We start from the raw sequence: 22,361 nt of genomic DNA, 5'->3' as shown, positions 1-22,361 counted from the left end.
TTGCACCCTGTAAATAAGAGCAGCAAGTATGTCTCAGGCCACAGAATTAACAGACTCTCACAGTACCCCCTTCAATAATAACATGAGTGATGCAGCTGCAGAACTAAGTCATGCCACTTGGGGTTTTTTGCTTTGTTGAGTTTTGTGTGATGCAGCTCTGAAGTCTAGCTAAGAGATACTCCAATAAAAATCTTCCTTAGTTAACTAAAATATCAAAGGAAGTATAGATACTGATATCCAGGTCACAGAAATATGATCATACCACTGTGTGATGCCTACACAGATGATGAGTGCACAAAGGCATGGGCAACACACTGAAGTGCAGTGGTCTTGTTAGTAAGTCTAAGGATAGATTAAAACCAGGAAAAAGAAGCAAGGACTGAATCACATGAAATTTAACCCTTATCCGCTCTGACAAATTATTTAGCCTTTAGCAGTTCCAGCAATCATCCTGGCAATCAGAAAAATAAATTACCTAAATGAAAGAATACATACCAGAGTCTGCTCAGCTGCTACCAGGAAGAAATACCAGGAAGAGTCCACCAAAAGACTCTACCAAGAAAGACTACCAGTGGGAAGAACGTAATTTAAAAGGGAAGACTTATGCTAAATTGAAACAACAACAAAACATCTCAAAAATCAACAAAACCTCCCCAAAATCAACAAACCAGAACTACCTTAAGTGAACCACATTAGTAACAGTTAGAGTCCAGTAAACACTGTGACTTTCCTCATTTCTGCTACATTAGGTGAGCTGCTCTTATCCTGAACTGGGAAGGTACCGTAGTCATAGATAAGTCAGGCATGGAGAAACCAGGATGACAAAGGGAAACAAAATGGGTGCAGGAAGGGAGTTCCTAAGATATGAACAAATAGGCTTAGTCTTTGCTCCAAAATAGTGGGCCAAATGGGACAAATATCCAGTTGTAAAAACAATAAATCCCAAGGAACTTATATGTAAATTGCAATAAAAAGCTCAAAGGACTGTATACTGTCTGAAGGACACTCCAGTGCCAGCAGCAATTGTTTCATAGTCTGCAATGACCAACAGATGTAGGGCCACCGAAAGAAAATTAAATCCTCTGCATTTTTCAGAAGCCCACCTGGGGACTCTCTGGGAATATGACTGTCCTGGCAGGAAGCTATAGGCCCACGTGGCTGGGGCAGATTCAGGATGTTTTTAAAATGGTAGGAAAAAACAGACCAAGAGAGGCTGCATTTTCCAGGCCCAACAGCGGGAAACATTTAGTTAGGATATTTTTATGCTAGCAGCAGAAGACACCAACGTGGAACATTAATATTGCTTTTTTTTCTCCTACTAGATCTTTATGGCATCCAGTTGCAGTCTGAAACAGAGAATGGTACACCTGGACAAACCATGCTTCTAGAAATGCACAGGTTTGGAAAACTCAGCCTCCAGAAATCTTTCAAGAGCGCTACAAAACCTTCTCCTTGCCCCACCAAGAGAATGAAGACTTCCTCCTTCAGCACCTCTCACAAAGTCTTATCTTCCACAGTTTCAGTTCAAAAAACCCCTCCCAAAACCACAAATCCCCAAACCCATAACACTAAAAAAACTCCACAGAACAAGTGATCAGGTTGCCTGTGATGTATAGACACCTTTCCTAGCCTTTCACTCAGAACTCTGTTTTGGAAACCTGTTGTGACAGAAAAAAAAAACAAAGTTAGCAGCTGCAATGTTCTGTTTGCCAAATTAAAACTATTCCCTATTCCTGATATAAAATCCTCAAATAAGGCATGCAATAATCCCATCTCCAGAGCAAATCCTCCTTAGCCTACAGTGAGCTTGTACTGTGGAAACTGCCATGTTTCAGATGAGGCTCTAATAAAAATAAAAGAGCAGGGTGTCAAATTCACGTTGCAAGCCAATATGTGACTGTAACCAGGTGAACAGGTCTTTGGTGTCATTTTGTTAATTTTACAAAGTGCATTTTAATCCTCACACTTCAGTGATTATTAAGCCTCATGTCGCATCAGTTTTTTCCAGCTTTAAAAATGTAGAAAGATAAATTTAACACTTCCTTGTCTTCTAAAACACATTCTTCCACATTCCCATTTAATTTCACTGCCATATTGACAGTCGTACATGGTCATAACTGGTTTTCCTGGATTAAATGTAGCATTTTCAAGGAGCATTCTTGAGGACAGATTCTTTTATTTTCATAGTCTTCCTCCCATCTCCAGCATTACTTTTAGAATAATGGACCTGACAAGATAGCAAACCTAACATGGGATTTTGAGGAGGAGGAATTAAGGTGTTGGGGTATTTCCCCCACATCTCTTGAAAGGTGGCAGTTGTCCGAATCAAGTTTATTTTTAGCTTTTCAGCAAGAGATATGCCAATTCCTGCTTCTGTCAGTGCTTTAAATGCTTTTTGCTTCTTACTGCAAAGTAATTCCCACATCTTTACTACACAGCTACCTTATGCCCTTTGTGGGAACCTGCTTTCACTCATCTGCAGCACTTGCACCCAGCCTAGTTCAAAAACAGGTTGCTGTCCCAGTCCGTCAGTTTTAAAGTTCATGTTCAAGGACTTAAAAAATCCCCAAGAAAATTGACACCACTAGCTGAAAGAGCAAAGGGCCAAAGAAAACTCTCAACTTCCAATTCATACAAGAGTGATAATTCTAGAATGTTTTCACATGAAAATTAAAATTGCAATGTTTCCTTCCAAGGCATGAGCTTCTAAAGTGGAAGTATGTTATAAAGAATAAATGATTTATACTCCTAAAACACAGTGCTATTGAAAGCCCACTTTTCTGGTAACTGCAGTTGTTCCAGAAATTGTTACATTTGATATGATTGTAGAAATAGACGGTTAAATTCACCACAGAGTAGAAGAAATTTTCCATCTTGTGATAGATTTTGGATTGAATCAGCAGCTGCTCTTACAGTAACTTTCAATTTGGGACACATCTTTATTTACAAACCAAATGAAAAAAAACACTTTCTCAGAAATAAAGCAGGTCAGAAGATACAGTAATTACTTTTCAAATATTAGGGAACACACTTTTTCACATGATATACATGGTACAGTTTCATTTTGCTACTTTCAATATTCACAGTAAAGTACTTTTTCAAACAATCTAAGTGCACCTTAGAGCCATCATGTGCCAGTTAATTTTGTTCCACAGAAATATAAGATACCAAAAGCCAGATGAGTTCCTCTCTCTGTGTTCAGACTTGCCCAAGCTCTTGTGCACTGCAATGCTGAAAGAGGTTTCTTGGAAAGCTTAAAGCTTCAGTTTTGATCAGTTCCAACTGAAGCTCTATACTAAAGAACAAACACCAAACTCCTGAGCTCCATGGCTGCAGGATAAGACACTGGTCATGAGGATAGCTTAGGAAGATGCCATAATGCCCTTTAGATTCAGGATGTCTGTGTTGTAGGTAGGACTTTCCTCTTCAGACAGATTGTCCTGAACATTTACAGTCACTTAGATTTGTGGAGAAGGAACAGTGAGGAGACCAGTTGGCTTGATCTTGTTGATTCCTCCATCAAGGATGCAGACCCTTGGGTATTTGTTTTTCACCAGATGAGCTGCAAACTGAAACAAATCTATCATTAGCCCATTGCATATCATAGTTGTTAAGTGACAATAACTTCTGTTAATATTATGTAAGGCAAATTAACAAAAAAATATCAGAACCTATGAAGCTCTTTTTTTGCACCAATTAGTCCAACACAGGAGCTGTTAAAACAGATGGGATGAATTCTGTGGTCCTGAAAGTGGCCCACTAATAACAATGATCTTTATTCATCTCTGCTTAGACAGGATTTTACCTCATTCTAAAATGACTGTTTTATCTCAAGGCAATCACTAGAGACTCTCTCAAAGCATGAACTAACAAGTATTTTTCTGTGCATTAATCTAACTCCCAGCCCTTTTCTGTAGGTTCTTAAGTGAACCCAATGTACAAGCATCACAGTTTGAGGGTACAGTCATTTGCTTACCTGTCAGACTGTCTGATGTGACTTGATCTCACAAATGTCAGATACGTATTTGGGGTCTACCATCTCTTCCCTGCTCCCACCAATCTGCCCACAGGCAGCTTAAATAGTACAAGCAGGTATCCCCCCACCACTGAAAGCCTCTTTCCTCAATTAATTCATGCCATAAACCAAACACAGCAATTGCCACTTTCCACTAAGTAACTCTGTGAAACATTATTGCACTGACAAAGATATTTTGTATAGCAAAATAATTATGAGTAAAAAAAATCAAAATTATGTTCAGAATACCAAAATCCAAACAATATTTTGTGCATTACATGTCAAACCTACCTTCTACATACTGACTACAATGTATTAAAAAGTAAGCACCAAATGGACTAATCAGTGAGAAACTAAGTTTTACTTAATTTCCAATAACAATAATTTCCAAGCTGTGAGAGATTGCTCTGCCATCCCAGTCTTTGAGACTGTTTCTTTAAACTTGGCTGTCAAATCAGTACCATTTGTAAGATCATTGAGTGCTTCCAATGGGCTATGTAAAACATTTGCAATTCCCTTTTTGACTGCTTAAAATAATTAGCAATGCTATTTGAGAACATGTGCAAGCATGATGTCCAGGTCGCTAACTTTGCACAAACAAGTGAATCACTGATTCAAGAACAGCTGTGGGCACCTCAATCAAACTCAGCACTTGGGATTTCTTTTTTCATTTACTTTCCTCTGAATTATCTGTTACAGCATAACAGTACTGAGTCAGAACTAGATGTACTAGACCATTACCTGTAAGCATTTTGGCTGTTAAATTTGTTTCAGGTGGTTGCCTAGGGAAGACTCGAAGTTCAATCATCTCTTTCCCTATCAGTTTGGGTTATTCAGTACAGGAGTCAAAGAAAAAAAAAAAAAAAATCCCGGCAATCAAGCAATCAAATCAGCTGATAGTAAACTTTCATGAGCAAAGTGAATGCTGTTTTGGAAAGGTTCTTGGCTGCACAGGTGGTGTAATATGCACAGCAACACCACTAGGAGAGTCCAAATACCTCTTGCTATAATCACAGTCCATAAAGATGTGGTGTACAGTAGAGACAAAGATAGCACTCAGCTGTGCATATCATGAACTACAAAAATAGTTTATATTCTTACCAGATATCTCTACTTCACACATCTGTCACCTCACAGTGCTCTCCACCTGTGACTAATGGACAGTGCTGTGTCTCAGACACCAACACTACTCAGAGCCAACCATTTCAGAAATGAAAAATGGCAACAAGCCTTCAGGCTGGCAGGAAGCACCATGTTATTTCCTGAGTACAATGTCCCATGTGTCAACAGAGATGTTCCACTCTCTGACTACTGATAATTTAAAAATGCTAATAATAAACTGTAAACCCTGATCCTAGTGTTTTGAATGCCCTAACCCTCATAAAACTACCATTTAATGTAATATTAAAAGAAAATACACAAACAAATGCCTTGTACTTGGGGTTTGAGCATTAAGGCCTGTGTACCACTGTATTTTAGAACTAATTAACTAAGGTATGTCTAGAAATATATTTTCTTGACTGCATATGACACGGTTACCTTAAAACCTTATAGTGAGGAATTTGCTGCTTCTTGCAGGGCTTTGGGGAAGCAAGCACTGCAAAATCTGGGACTGATAGCAATGATGGCAGAAAGTACAAGATGATATACCGTAAGACAAACTTTTTTTTTTTTTTTTTGGTCACAGAACTGTTCTCTGTTGTCTGCCTAGTTTCAGTGAGAAATGCTGCAAATACAGTTCAAAATATTGCAGCTGAACAACCAGCCAGGGAAAAACTGCTGAACAGGAAATGTACAACTATCAGTATCTCACTACTGTGGGAACCAGCTGTGAGACAGGGGCCTAGAAGCACATTGACATAAGCTGAGAGCTGCCACCCAATTCCCAACATCAACCTCCAAGAGTTTTGCACATACATCTGCCCAGGCACCACATAGAAGCCTCCAGGTTTAGGTCACATGGCAATAGGACTTGAACTGATTAAAGACATTCCTAGTTTTACCTTCTGCACTCCCCCCTTTTTTCACTGAAAGTAGAAATAGTAACTTTTGGTAAAGCACAGACTTAGAAACATTCTCTCACTGGCATAGCAGTCTTCCTTATTAAAGGTTTGACCTTTTATAGTTCTGTTCCTCTGTACATGTCAGTGCCACCCTCTCCCAGACAGAGGAGCCCGTCTGTCGCAGACAAGAACAGGAACTTGTTCACCACGTTTCTGAAATGTTCCAACACCACCCAGTACCTTGCCTTGCCAAAATCCACTTTATGAAGCCACTGTTTTCAAAATACAGGGGGAGTGTTATTTCTGGTGTATGCACTGATGGAGAGGCATGAGAAGGACTATTTGAAATAGCTACATAGATTTTTTCCCCCCCAATTTGATCCTCAGTATGCCAAATACCAGTAGCCTGAATCCAAGAAATAAAGATTAAAAAAAAAATTAGTGTCCTAAAAAGCTGGAAAAAAACAAAAATCAGTGATCCCGAAAAAGAAAAAAAAAAAAAAAAAGCAAAATCTCATGCATCAAAAAAAATCCCAAGGTGCTCTTCTGAATGAATGCCCCAGACTTTCTGCAGCAGAAACTGCCATCCTGGAATGCATACAGGGGCTCTACTTCCTTTATATACGCAATCATAAAGTGTCAGCTAGAAGTTTACTAACTGGCACCTGAATATGTAATTTGTAGTTTACTAAATAATCCAATTTACAAAGCTGCTGTTAAGACTGAAAATAACATGGTGCAGAGATAAGTCTATGGGCTACATCATCCTTAGCAACCTTTAAAGCACCTACATTTTAAAGAGAGCTGTATTGAAACATATAAAGGTAGTGTACAATGAAATTCCATTATACAGAAATATATTTCTGTAAATAGAAATAAACTCTCCTTTACTATATGATTAAACTTTCTCAAATTTATCAAATGTTTGTGTTGACATAACTTCTGAAATAACTCTTTCCCCATACCACCAATGGATCCCATCCCTCTGTAATGCTTCTGTTTTCATTTAGACAAGAAGACTAGTTGGGGGAAATGGGAGTTGTGCCTATCTGAGGAAAGGCTTCAAGGCATACTACAAGACTTTAAGCTTTTTACTTTCTGCTTCAGGTGGCCTTTCCTCAAAATGAGATTCCCAAGTTCAGTTACTGTGTTTTCCCTGGTTGCATTTTATGTTTAAACCGAACTTCCAAATTCAAACTCTTGCTGCTTTCACAGCAAATATTATATATGAAAGGATAAATAAGTGAGAAACTTGTTTAATGACTACTATATGATGACTTTGCAGAAGACTTTGGAAACACAGCTCCTCTATTAACTAATGCCTCCATCAATTCCACAGAAAACATCCTTCTTGGTGAGCAAAACTGAGCCACAAAGTTGCAATTTGCATTTGAAAGTAGTCAGCTAAGACTCTTCATGCAGATACAAAAAGTCAGGCTTTCAAAGACAGACAAGATCACAGCAAAATCATACCAAAATTTGGGCAAATATTAAACATTTTACCCTGCCTTGGTGATGCTCTCAATATAAACAGCATAACAGGACTGCTCCTTTAAGCACCATCAAGAACCTTAATGATCTGCACATTGGAGAATTTATCAAAATGTTTCTACTACCCTGTTCCAAGCTGCAAAATAACAGCTTTCAAGTGCTGCATGTCTTATGCCAGGCACGTCAGGTTTTCAGGCTGTCTGCAGCACAGAGTGTAAGACACAACAGCTTGAGCAGCCCCAGTCCCAGCACCCTTTGGGCCAGCCAGGAGGGCTGCTATGTACACATTATTCACTTTCTCAGACATTCTTGTGACAGGCTGTAATTAAAGGGCACCCTGGGAGGGAAGGAGGAGTAACATACTGCACCAGAATACCAAAAAAGATTGCTATGACAAGCGTTGCCATGGTATAAATATTAACAGCATGCTCTGAAAGAGTCAGAAGGAAAATAGACGTTGGAGGAGAAATATCAACCAAATTTTGTAGTATTCATTCATTTTCACAAGATTATTTCTAGATTTCATTTGTAAACTCATGCTACACAAACCTCTCAGGAACTACAGTCTATTTTGCTGTGTGATTCCAGTCCAAGAGCTCACCTGCACCTCTCTGAAACCTTAACAGTCAAAGTGATCAGTCTGCAACTTTTTATACAACACTCTCCATGTTGCACAACACGGTCCCAGAACACAAGATTATTTTTAGACAGCTACTTCTTGTATTAAAGGGTTCCAGATAAATGAAACAACACTTTAACACCATGGAAAAGATAGGAATCTAAAACCTTTCTTATCAACAAAACAGTACCTAGCTGTTGATTGTAGTATTACCATAAACTGAATGGAAGTTAAAAAAAACCCAACAAAACACACAAAGGACAAATTGGTGCAAACACATACTAGGGGGTGGGAGGGGTGGAACATAGAAGCAACTGTTTTAACAAGATCAACAGAAAATTCTCTATATGTAGACCTGTCCAAAAGGGAACACTTTTCATTCCATCAGTACAAAAACACAGCAGTAACTTAAGGGACTTACATGCAAAGATTTGAAAATAAGCCTAAACAAACAGGTATTTAATAGCTGGTTTTAGAGTAAGTTTTACATAGAATGAAAGAGTAAACACTCAAATTTCTTCAAGTGATAGATTTTAAACACCTGTATTTTAAATTTTCCACCTAGAAATAACAGAGTAAAAAAAAAATCCACCTGAAAGTAAGTTGAAAATTAAAGTCAGTCACAGATATTTAGCTGTTGTACCACAGTTAATTTATACTGAGCAAAATAAATGCAGTGCATACATTATAGACAAATGGAATGTAAAATACAGAAAATACAGAAAGAAAACTATTCAATTTTTCACTCGACAAAAATAAAAAAGCTGTTAGGGAACAGAAATATGTAATTTTGAAAAGAGGCATAACAGCTGGCCTGGGTATAAAAAAAAGGAAGTATGAGTCTTCGTGAAAGATTCTACCTCCTCCCCCAGGTCTATGGGTTGCCCTAAATCTTGAAAATTGGTCAAAGAAGTATTTGATAATGAAAAACATTTCTTTGGAATTTGTAGTACTTTTTCCTAGCACTACCCAAACTGCAAGTTTTGTTCAGTTTCTACTCAAACCCTCCTGCAGCAGTCAGTCAGTCCATCCTATTCAAAGGCTGGTTCAGACACAGCTAAGAGAAAAGCAAAACAACATTGCACCAGACAAGCAGCATGGATACTGTAATTGCCAAATTCACCAGCTCCATTCTGCCTGGTATATCCTTACACAAGGTTCTGAACCTGTAACAAATATTTATAATTCATTACCATCTCTATTTCAGTTATCACTATTTCAGATTCTCTGAACTGGAATATCAGGAAACACAAAACTCTGTCTCAGAGCTGAGAAACAGCCCCAGAAAGTCAAAATTCTGTTGTAATGCAGTAGCTCTAAGCAACATGGTTACAACTTAATCAATCCATGCAAGCTCCATCAAGGAAAAGAGAACTCTTTCAGAGGTGTAGTCCACAAACACTAAAACCACAACCAAGACAGATGTCTGGAGAAACCCTGGAGCCTGACAGCACCACTCTGAGATATAGGTTCTCCATTCTCCCACCTTTCCTGTCCTCAGAGATTTCCCAGATGATTGAAAAGAGCTGACATGCTGCTTCCCAGCATCTCTCAGATGTATTTCCATAGGTAAAGCCAAGGACTCCACGATTCCTCATTCCAGAAGCATCCAAACCTCTGCATAGTAAGGCACACAGAGAGGTCAAACAACTCCTATCCTACATCAAATAACAACTGAAATATGCAATGACTGCTACCATCAGTCTCAGTAAAACATTAAAAAAGAGAACTATTTTGGAGTTCTAGAATTAGCCTGTTTTCCTTGGCACTTGCTTCAGAGGATAAGGAACACTCAGATTCTGTCCCTAAGATCTGACATTTTCTCCCTTCCTCTTTCACACCTGGCTGGAACAGTGAGAGATTTAGGTCATCCCTGCTATACCTGGGGCATTCAGTGCACACCAACTAAAGCCAGGGTCAGGGGCAGAGTTACAACAGCACAACACAACTCCTGGCTGGCAGCCCAAGTGTCTCTCTTGGGCTGTGTGAAGAGCTGGCAACAGCAGCAGAGCTGCTTTCTCTCTGTGAAGGAAAGCATGCATACATTACACATGTTACAATAATAAAATGGGCTAAATTTATGGAATGAAATAATGGAGACTTAGCCATGTACTGCGGAGAGTTACAACCAAAAGGATTGTCGCTGATTAAGTAAAATGTTTCAAACTTTTCAAAATACAAGCTTAATCTCTTCCTCTGTAAAGGCAACAAGGAGGCTCTGAGTCTGAATGCAGATGGAAGAATGGGGCCTTAACAAAACAAACATGAAAGAGCCATTCGGGGAATCATAAGGGGCCCCTCCATCCCTGCAAAGAGAAGAGTTTTCATTCCAATTGTTCAGTCACTTTTCTCCAGAAACTATTTACAGGGAAACAGTCTAAAAGATGTAGAGTGGAAACATGTCCGGAAGTTTATTGCCTAATTTCTGTTTACTTGCACTCGAGAAATTTCATTAGGCCCTTCCCAATAAATATATTTGTCTTTAGAAGCACCGATCCTTTAGTATTCTGTGCAATACCTAATCTTCAGATCACCCTTGGAAGCTTCACAGGTATCAATTTGTGGTTTTAAGACAAGTTTATAAACAAAGAAATCATGCAAGGACTTGCTTCTTTGGTAAGGGCTTTTAAAAAGGCCCGGGGAAGATGACAATAAAAGCATACAAATTCAGTAGTAACCAGACACCTAAACCTATGTGTCTCAGTCTTCAAATAAGAAGAAATGCATTTTTGACAGTGTCCTGGGAGAGAGAAAATGCTATGTGCTCTTTTCATATAGAAATAAAAAATTGTTTTTTCCAAGCTAAGAATATGTTATACAAAAAGAATTCTGAATTTGACCCCGTCCCTCTTGCCTTGAAAGGGGTCAGAAAAATCTCATGGAAAATCAGAACTTCTTGTCTTAGTTTTGGAGAAAATGAATGTATTTTATCTATTAGCTATTGCAATGCAGTAAGAATGACTACTTTGCTTCAGTAACTTATAGAAGTTGTCTAGACAATATATTTATAGCAGCATAACTTATCTAGACAAAAAGTAATCGATGTAGCAATTAGAATTTACAATTTAGAATTTATTTCCCAGCTATAAAGGCAGATGTTTTTTAAGCTTTGACTTACAGCTTATCTGTCTTCCTCCAAGCAAAACATAAATAAGTTGCTAATTATTAGACTGATTAAAGTGTCCTGTATATTTTATTCTGTTATACCATTTAGCTGACAATAAAGCACATATATTAAATCATTGGGGGAAACACATTTACTAATCAACCATGTGACAGAAGCAAAAGTGTGCCACTGTCAAAATTAAATTGCTAGAGAATGATTTAGTGTCAGGTAAGGTATTTCTCCTGTTTTAAATTCAGCCATTGCAGTAGTATAGACAAAAGTTTGAAATGGAAACAGATAATGGCTTAGCACCTCAAAGCTGACTGAAGGAGGGAAGATGAAGTAATGTCACCTTTCCATAAAAAGACCCAAAATAATCCCTGTCCTACATATGCATAACTATAATCCACCTTTTCACTTGCTGTAGTCTCTGACTTTGAAAGTGACAAAAATCAGGAGACATGTTATTTATCCTAGACTAAAAAAGAAGCTACTGATAACCTACTAATAAGTTGAACACTTACTACCCTTTTAACTATTATATTCCCAACTGTAATAATCCTTGTCCAGAATGGAATTTACAAGGTACTCATCTATCTGTGAAAGTTGGAAAGGAGAATTCAACTCAATTTAACGTACCCGAAAGTTAAACATCAAAATAGAATCTGATTGATGAACTCCAAAATAATGCTCTTTATCTGGAGGTCTCCTGCTGTTTTCAGAGACAAACAAATATCTGCTCTGTTAACAAGTCCCCAGAAAAACCTAGAAGAAAGGCTGGCACCAAGTGAGAAGCAGCCTAAAGGAAGGAATATTCTCCAGAGAAGTGTGAAGCAAACACCACCACACAATACCTCTTTTTCAATCTCTTAATGCTGCTAATGGTGCAGCCAGTAAGACTTCTCTACATCAGCCAATATATTAATTTAACTTTTAGGGTTAATACCATCAATGGTTTACCATGCAGGATTACCCTGTTTTAATTCCGTACTAAGGAAGTGTTCAACTAGAGCCAGACCTGTCAGATCCAGAGGCACTATGAGACACAGCTGACTTCCTTATCCTCTTGCTGGAACAGTGCTATGGTGAAGTTTTCAGATTTCTCATATCTCATACTCTAGACAGCACTCAAGACATTTTCTTTCCAATTTAAATTTTTCATCATGTGGCACTGAATCAAATGCAGCAAACAGAAACAGAAATGAAGTGCAAAAGAACTTTTGCTACAGGTCTGTTCAGTATACGTCACTTTGCTTTTTAAATTATTTTTAAGTGATCCCAAGTAAGCTGTTCATATGAAGCACAATTGGAAGATTCAACCTTCTAATTATAAACAGCCCCATAGACAATTAGTGTTTCTTCCACACATACATCTGCCTCTCAGTCCTATATAAATTTAAACTAAACATATAGCAGTGCCAATCTCCAAATTTTTAGTACAGTAAATATCAGTGAACACTTCTGAAAAATTCTTTATGTCAGAAGGTACAATTTTTGGCTCATCCCATTTCATCTGGAAATACATACCTCTGTTTAGAAAATATACATTTAAAGTTGAGCATTTTATAATATGGACAAAAATTGGTTTTGCTTCCATGCATTCACTTTTAAGTTTTTTCCTACGATTGAATTACCTAGTAAAATTTAAAAGTAATAACTATTGCTCTTGTCAAGTCTTGATCTACACAGCTTGGGCGTGAAGAGTGGCAGACAGTTCTGTAAGGCTGTGCAGAGTAAAACTGAGACCGGCCTTAAAAAAATATCCACAAAAGAAAAGGTTTTATCTACACAGTCAGATTGAAGCTGGTCTTGTATGTACTTTAAGGGTGTGATAGATGTGGTGAGTCCCAACCAGTATTTAGGCTTTAGTATTGAATTAATTTGTGGTCAAACTGGTCAATCCAGTATTTTGTTGCTACTTAAAGCTCAAAACTCTTTAGTTAGGATTTCAGGAACTCTAAAAGTAAATCAAAAGGCAAAGCAGCATTTCTTCTTTATGGAAAGCTATAATATTGACAATCCCGGGTCAACGTTGTCTTGGCTGCAGAAAATCTGGGTTTAGAGGATAAGACAGCACCTCCCACATGACTGAAGTACTTGCACTTACTAAGCACACAGCAAGATTTCTTCAGCTGCACAGCAAAGGAAACATTTCATGTTTCCTTTCAAAAATTTTGAAACTTAAAAAAAAAAAATGAACTCACCTGGATTCACACAAAAACCTAGATAGTCATTACTGAAACCATGTGAGAGGTGGTTTACAGTCTCTTCCATGCCATCTCTGTTATGATTTAAGAAACCTGATACATATCACAAGTTAATTTTCTAAACGATGAAACACAGGTTAATAAAGGCGAGTTCTCCATCTACTTACAGCTCCCTACAGGTATTAAATGAACATCATGTGTTGGGCTGATGCTTCTGCTGTTCCTGACATGACAACTTTTAATGAGTCACAGCCCTCCTTGTCATATCAGGGTTACAGTTCATGTCCTTTGTGTAAACAGGCTTAAGAAATGGGTGAACTAAAGGTAAACCATAATTAAGAGTCTCTGAAAAAAAAAAGGATAACTTTCCTTCATCTGAGAGAAGTATAGTGAAAGAAATATTTATGCACTTTCATGTGTTAGTCTAGCAGTTCTCAACACCATCAACTATTTAATTCTAGAAAGGAACAGGCAAGTTTGAATATTCTTCCTGTCTAGCTAGTGGCACCGACAATAAATATATCATACAAAAGTTACCAGTGAGGATCATTCTTGCCTTCACTAAGCACAACTGCAGGAACAAGTGATTCTAAAAAACTGGCTTTACATTGTTTCTTACTAGTAGGAATATGAATTATATCTTATTTCCATTGCACTTCAGAATGTTTCTGTCCCCATTCAACTCACCTTGTGTGTCCTTCTAAACTCCACAAAAAGTAACTGCTAGCCAATTTTGAAAGCTCTTACTGATGCACATTAGAAGTGTCAATGTCACTTTTCTGACATGACAACAATAAAGATTTTAAAGCTGAAGAAGATAATATTAAGCAACTGCATTTCAAAACATGAGCCTTCTCAGATGTGGACCACCTGAAGGGAAATGCCCTTGTCTAGAAGCAGAAATGAGCAACAACAAAAATATCACCCCAAATCCTGTCATCATACACAAAATTCTAACCTAAATTTAGAATTTATTCCAAATTCTAATCTAGCATTTATTTTATTACTGCCATATGCAGGCTATTGATGTATCTCTGAGGATTAAAATACACATTACAGCAATGTACTTACAGCAGCTGTGTTCTTCACTGCATTTCCTACAATCACCACAACTCTTCCTTTAAAGCTCTGCAGAGTGGCAGTTGCTGGGCACTGGATGAGATCCCCTTCTGTGGTAAATGCTGATGCAAAAGGGACATTGATGCTGCCAGAAATGTGGCCACGGTTAAAGCTTAGGAGGATCAGTTAAGGAGGTCTGAAAGACAGAGAAACCTGTGGTGCATGAATAACTGCAGGATGAACCTACTCTTCCTCCTGGCTGCCATGATACAACACCATTGGTCTTTTGTGATACAGTATTTTGACAAACCTCTTTAATGTTTACTCATTTGGAGAAAAACCCTCTGACGCTACATATGAAAGCAAGCACAGAATGAAGAGCTGTTTGGTTCAAAGAAGGACACAGCACAGCACTACAGAAAATGATCTTCAAAATGAAATACTTATTGCTAAAGAGCCAATATCCCCGTTATACCTAATTTTATGGATTTCACTTCAACTCTAGTCTGCTAAGAGGAGCCAAATACCAATAAGCAGCTGGAGCACCTCTTCTAGAGGTGTTTTATACAAAAAGAATGAAGTATTTAAAATGAGAACCAAAACTAAACAGGGATTATCAGGAAATGTCCTCAAACTAACTTCCTGTCAACTCCTACAAGTCCTCTAGTATTTTGATCCAAATTGAAATTCTAATGTATATGACCTCAAATTCCCAGACAATAGGTACCATGTATATTATCTGCAGTCCAACTAAAAGCAAGTGTGTAATGGGTACTGAGAAAAGCAAACAACTCTGAGACATCATAGTTAGCTGTCCTTTAGTTTCAGAGGATGATCATTCAATGAGATTTTATAAACAAGTATTGAATGTGAAGGTCTCTTAAATAAAAATTAAGTTGGACTACTACTATCTAGCTTTTTATGAATTTGAAAATGCACCATGACCTTGACAAAACTCTGCATTACTTTTATGGACTGTACACACGTGCCTGGAATATTCCCCTTCCCCAGTAATAAGCAAAAACAGCTTTGAAGTGGTGGGAAACAGTAAAGTTCTACAAAATTAAACACAATGCCAAATATTGACATTAGTCAATCTATTACTGTACTTGCAGAAAGCTAGTTAAATTTATAATTAAATCCCAGAATCCTATTAAATAAAGGAGCTGCCTTAAACGGGGGTAAGATTTAACTGATTTAGAGTAATAGTAGCATTTGTTTTTCATTATTTATGTAACAGTTTTAGTTTTAAGATCATCATTGTTATTGTGTGGGAAAAGCATGGCTATGTAAAAACATCTGAAAGAACAAAAGATGATCATGCACCATTCATTAATGTTGTCAGTTTATTTCTATTTTGAATGGGAAAATTATATCCCTCCATTACTCCTCTGTGCCAATCCCATTTCCCCAACCCCATTTATAACCACATAACTCCCACTGCTATTGATCATATTCTGAAATGATCATGATTTAGACAGAAAATAACTTTGGACAAATTTAGTTACTTAAATTACTGAGTACACTTAGAGAAACATGACCTAATATTTAATAAAAAGTTCTAATTGCTAGGACAATTAACAAAAAGGCCAGGATTTTGTGCTACAGACTGAGAGACCATAAATATTCAGGTATAACTTTCAAAACATGAATGGAAGGCTGCCAATATATCTGTTAACATGCTTAATGAAATAAGCCTTAGAAGAATTGCTGGCCAACTGAAACAGTGCTTTGTGTCTAACAGCTTTGCATTGGAAAGTCTTCTGTTACCAAGCTGTCTCCTGGGAAAGAGGGCTGGTAGCTCTTGCCCTTGCAACATGAGATTCCTTATAAAACAATCCCTCAGCTTTCATGTGGGTCATATTATGAAATAGGAATCATGTTTGATACGTGTTGGAAGATCTCTCATGCTTGTCTCAAAGTAACAAGAAAATGAAGTGAAAGCAAAGTTTAGCATGACAGACATACATGGTGAAAAAGACTAAATCTAAAACACACAAAATGATCGTATTTTTGAAACACCTCACAGTGGTCTGTCACATTTTAAAACACACACCACGGAAACATACAGTCTGATCCTATCTTAGTTTGTTGAAATTTTGTGACAAACACAAAGCCTGTTCCCTTATTGCGAGAATGAACAGGCCACTGAATGCAGTATTCTTAAGGTTTCCCACGTATATTCACAACTGGTGACAATTTGATAACTTTCTACACACCAGATATTTTCTTCTGCAAATGATATACCAACCAGTACACTCCTGGGCAATTTTACTACTTACCCGGCTGCCTTTTTAATGGCACTTCCTGTTAATGGCACTGTTAATACCAGATGGTGTTAGGATATCACTCCAGCTATTATTTAAAGGGCAGCACGTTTTAGTCTACTACACACTTCAAACATACCAAAACATCTTTAAGAAGGACCACCCCTTCCAAAATGCAAACAATCCCAGTCCTTCAACTACATTATTTCAGGAAAAAAGCAAACGCAAAGACTTAAAAAAAAAATATGCCTTATGAAAAGAACTGTAACTTGAAATGCAACACATGTAAGGTGAAGACAGGGTAGTGACCCTGGTAAAAATATAGCTCCAAAACACCTTTATTATGTATCATTTATTATGTATATAATATTATGTATTTTCTGATTATCAGCTACTAGAGGACTTAAGTTAGGATGGCTACATGTTTGCATTACCTGACATAGCTAGAAAGCACTCAATAGGAATCAGTTTTCCACTGAGGGACTGGCAAAGCACATGAGGTATCATGTCTTCTCTGTCTCCCTTCCATTTAATTGGAAAGACTCTCACCTTCCCAAAATATTGGTCACATTAAATGGGGAAGGCCTGCTGATGACACCTCATATAAAGAAAAATGTAGCATTAAAGCACTTGTGCTACTGGTACAAAGTGATTTCACTAAACCCACAACTTAAAATGGAAAGGGAAAAATACATTTGTCCTCTGCTCTGCAAACCAGGCCTCTCCATGCTGAAACCCCCCTGGCCTTCAGCTCTTCAACTCCACCTCCATCAGATCCCTCCCTTTCCATTATGTACCATTCTAACACATCAGTCTGCAGACAATGAGCAGGCAATTGACACAAGCAGGATTTAGCAAGACTGGCACTCATAACTGAAGGATACTCTTCGCTGTTACGGATGTCCACCACCAGCAGCTTTGGCTTGCTAGGCTTTGTTTTCTTTACGGGTGTTTTGGAATGACTAGGTCCTGTCAACTCACACAAGTCAATCAGGTCTTCTGCTGAAATTCGTGGGGACACCTCTGCCTTCAGGTCATCCAACTGGATGGAGTCCCTAGACTTTAAAAAAAAAAAAATAATAAGAGAAGTGAAATAATATGGGGTGTTTTTAAACTTATAATTATTTGACATCTTCAAGTATAACAACCTAGTTAGATAGAAACACATCTTTTTCTCATAATTCTGAACTAGTCAGAGTTCCACTATCCACACAAAAGTTCCAGAGCAGTGCCAAATGCCTATCTGACAGCTACAGCTCTATCTTCTGTTAGAATTTGTTAAAATAGAAGAATAGTTTGAAAATTTGTGCAAATTATTTCAGTTTGTGATTTATTAATGAATTATTCACGGTGGCTGATGGGCTCACAACATCTACAAAGCATTTCTTAACACCATAAATTATGTAAATTGTCTAGAAAACACTGAGAAGAGAAACTGAAAAGACTTGATTGGAGCAGAAAAAATGGCTAGCAACTGGCAGCTTGCCACAGAAACTGCAAGGATGTCTTTGAAACACACAGAGCTTTCAAAACACCAGTTATATCTCCAGCCCAAAGACCAAGCACAAATCAGGACATCAGAAATGTAAGATATAATATTATATCTAGAATATAGTATTTTTTTTTTTATAATCTGGAAAATTTGTCCTTAGTTTTGTGGGATAGGAGAATTATGTATTAAATTAAAAAAAATTGTTTTGGGGAATGTGACAGATTAAGACACAACACGCAACACCACACCCCTGGTGGTACTCAAGCAACTGCATGATAATACCTGAAATTATTTTTAGGAAGATAACATTCATTGTGAATTATCTCAGAAATATTCACAAGTACTAGAATTTCTATCCTGCATGTTCTTAAAGAATATCACAGTAACAATTTTTCTGCTTCTAAAAAATATTCCACTTCTGTTATCTTGTTTAAGACTGCAGTAATCACACCAATACATAATTTGCTTATAGCCCATGACTCAAGAGAACAGGAGTAGCAATCTGAAGAAAATTGAGGCATTACCAATTGTTATTAGTCTGACTGTTGTTAACCCTAGATTTTTTTTGTTTGTTTTTAAACATACTAGTTCCTCATCTAATCTGAGGACTATGCCAAATTTAGGGAATATAACAGAGAGACAAAGACTTTTTGTTTTTTTTAGTTATGTTCTAGAAAAGACTTCTTAAGACAGTCCAGCACTTTGAAATACCTCTCCTGTAAGGCAAGGTATCCAAAAGCCCTCAAAATTACAAACAAAATCAGTAATTCTACTTCAGGGAATATTACCTTACTGAACTGCCTTTTCCATTGTATTTAATAATATTCAAAACAGAAGAAGTTACAAATTGCCAGTCTCAACACTCTCCTTCCAAGTTCAGAAAAATAGAGTCAAGATGCTTTATAATCAGAGAAATACACAATTTCTGGAAAATGTATGATTTGTTTCAACAGAATAGTCAATACTCAAGGGACATGTGTGTTCATAAAAAAACCAGCGTGACAGGGCACAGCCAACTTCCAGTTGCTGTCTAAAGCCACCTCCCACCTGAACAGCTGAATTTTCCCAGAAGGAGTCCAAGGAAATGAATTGCATTAAAAGAGAGGAGGAAGAAAAAAGTCAAACTCTTCTCTCAAACTTCAGACTTGCCAAAGGAATTCAGCATGTCTGGGGGATTCATAGCAGACACATTTGCAAGATCCAAGAAAGGCAGTAATGTAGAGAAAGCCACTGATTACATAAATACACACTTGGCTGACACAGCTTAATTTGCCTGATGACAAACTGGCAGACATCACTACATTCTCCTCAGACAACAGCTTCTGCCTCAGGAGCATGTTTGAGAAGCAACACCAAAGAGGGAAGGGAAGCAAGTCTGCTGCAAAGAGTTCAATCCTTGAAGTAGGTTCACATGATTACAGGTAACAATAAACACTCAGATAATGAAGTCAGTGAAATTGGCTGAGATGACCCGAATTAAGTCTTCTGGAGAAACATTTACATTATGTTGGACTCTAATTAAAAAAACACTTCTTACTTTTATTTATAAAACTTTTGTCTATTCAGTTGTCCCATTCAGTTGATGGGATGAATGCCTCAGACAAGAATGAAACACTAAGAAGAAAGCATGAAGTCTACAGCAGAAAACATACCAACCAAAAATCACCTTATCTGATATAAAAGCATTTTATCTAAAAATATAAAGCCATACAAAGTGTTTTACAGGTACACACTATCTGTCCTGTTATTAGGTTTTAATAACCAAGACAAGCATTCTTTCCTTTTAACTGGGTTGAAATTAAGAAGAAACGCATTCAGCCGTGAATTTCACATTGCTTTGACCTACTATGTCCTATGTACTGCAGTAGATTCAGTGATACAACTTCTCTATATAGACTTTGAACAAACCCGAAGCTTCTTGACATACTAGCTGGGAATAGAATTGATTCAGCTATTCTTTCTCTAACAACTATTTTATCAGACTGATTTATTTCCTTCAAATTGCAAAGTGAAATCTATGCAAGCGTTTATAAGGTAATTTTGCTAATTACTAAAAAAAATTACTACCTCTGTTATATCTGGTAACAACCACATTTCATCTCGTGCATTTTCTCACTGGAATGTTCTAATGAACTACCAGTCTGCGCAAACTAAACATGGCCAACATCAAGCTGTCAATCCTTCTACCTTCGACCTCATCTTCATAAACCACCGTCCTGCTACAGATAATTTGAAACTTCAAGAAACTACTACAGAAACTGGACTTGAGACAGCTCTTCAGGCTGTCACATCCACTGAACACAAAAATCTTGCAGATTCTTCTGAACCTTTAATGCCTTTCCTACTCCTCTATGCAACAGTGTTTCGTAGGTGATAGCTGTTGTCTATCATCTCAGTGCCTACTCTCTTTACTTCAGCATGGACAAATAAGAGGAGATGTACAAGATACAGGCTATTTTAGACAGGAGTCTTCACATTTGTCAGGACTATTTTCTTCAGTTCCCTGTTTAGGCTTCACTACGTCATTGCAGGCATTGCTTTCCAGCTGTGAAGAACCAGAAGGAAAAGTAGGTGAAGGAAGGAAGAGGGTTCACCGTAAACCAAATCCTTTAAGTTAGGTTAGCTGCACTCAGAAAAAGTTTATGGCACTGATAGTCTGTTAGCAATTATTTACAAGTATCCAACAAGTTGTGAACAGAGTGCACTAAGCAAATGAGATTTTGATTTCAGCTACATTAAGTGCAGGCAGGCACATCTCAGGACAGCTACTTGCAATATCCTGTTGAATTTATCATCTACATTTTTTTTTGTTTTTTTTAAAAAATGAAGGGAGCATAATGATTATCTCACAACCTAAAATTCCCACGCCAGTAATACTCTATAGGGAGTACAAACAGGACAAATGAAAAAAAAAAAAAAAAAAAGCCAAAAAAAAAAAAAAAAAGCCAGGATAACCATTGGGAAAAGCTTAAAAAAAACCTTAAAAGCTTATCATATATATAAATGCTTGTTTCTTCCTTTCAACCGTCCTCCTGCTGTGATCTATTTACTCTTTTCCAAGACAGACATGGTACATACTTTCTAAAAAAACCCATACTTTCTTAAAAAAGCAGAAGCTCAGAGCACAGTGCCAGAAAGTAGTTACAAGTCCAGTTACAAACTTGTGTTTTAGCGACTGTGTAAGAAACTATACTGACATCAATACTGAAACTGAGAACTGCTCATAGACAGAGCATACTCATGTACTTTGCTGTCATTTACTTAGAAAACATAAAAATTATCAGAAAGACACATTTTCACACATCCACGTGTGAACAAGTCTACATGTGCTAAGATACTGAGCTTACTACTTAAGTCACTTTTTCTGTTTTCCCGCAAAGAGAAACTTATTTTAGCATATTCTAACAATAAGCATGAATCTCGCTTCAGACTATTCAGCTATAAGCAACTATTTGTCAGGCAAGACTGCCTAAATCAGCAGGATGGCAATAGCAGAAAGAGTACCTAAGCTGAAGTCTGAAGTCTCCTTGTCATCCAGAAGTTTCTCTGACAACACTCTACATTCTTTACTTTCAAAGTACTTATTCTTCTCACCCCATTAATTTTCAAATAGGCCTGGGAATTGCTAATCTATATGCATTTACTGCTCTTAATAATAAGAAATAGCATTAAGAATGAAATTATTTTTTTGTTAAATATTAGGAACTAAAGCTGCTTAACCATTCTCAATTTGGAAGTCAAGTTTCAGAAAGATTAAGGCACTCCAGAACATGAAGCTGGTACAATCACAGCTCCTATCTCTTCTCCCATTAGCCTGTAATCTCTTTACAGGCATTTCATCATGGCTATTAAATGAAGATATAAACTTTTTTTTTTTTTGAGAAAGGATCAAGGATGCTTGATTTTTTTTTGAGAAAGCCAAGGATCTTTAGTTCTGCTGAACCGCAATTTAACAGTCCAATCTGATAAACAAAGAAGCTATATGGGAACTTTCTATCCATGGAAAGGACAGCTTTATCTGAATAGATGTAGGGTTTCTCCCTTTTGTCTTTGAAGCTGGCAAAACTTAGTGCAGCTTATTTAATATACTAGGAACTGCAGC

The 22,361-nt window shown here is 37.4% G+C and overlaps 1 protein-coding gene across 3 annotated transcripts in view; it reads right to left on the bottom strand.

Annotated features, from left to right (window-relative positions):
• Positions 1-2,915: 2,915 nt before the first annotated feature.
• Positions 2,916-22,361, bottom strand: part of TBCK (TBC1 domain containing kinase) — an 88,511-nt gene continuing 69,065 nt past the window's right edge. For all 3 annotated transcript variants that reach the window (XM_005517498.2, XM_088056977.1, XM_088056976.1), the window contains 3 exons: positions 17,652-17,827; positions 14,513-14,672; positions 2,916-3,569 (listed from right to left, as the gene is read on the bottom strand). In XM_005517498.2, the coding sequence (XP_005517555.2) occupies positions 3,459-3,569; positions 14,513-14,672; positions 17,652-17,827 (447 nt within the window). In that variant the 3' untranslated portion in view covers positions 2,916-3,458. The remainder of the gene's footprint in view (positions 3,570-14,512; positions 14,673-17,651; positions 17,828-22,361) is intronic.

Source organism: Pseudopodoces humilis, chromosome 6 (genome assembly GCF_049639895.1).
Source record: "Pseudopodoces humilis isolate 2021_Gansu_Grassland_sample_001 chromosome 6, ASM4963989v1, whole genome shotgun sequence".
In the NCBI taxonomy this organism is placed as follows: Eukaryota; Metazoa; Chordata; class Aves; order Passeriformes; family Paridae; genus Pseudopodoces; species Pseudopodoces humilis.
Note: the sequence above shows the minus strand (reverse complement) of the source record. Positions and strands in the feature narration are given on the sequence as shown.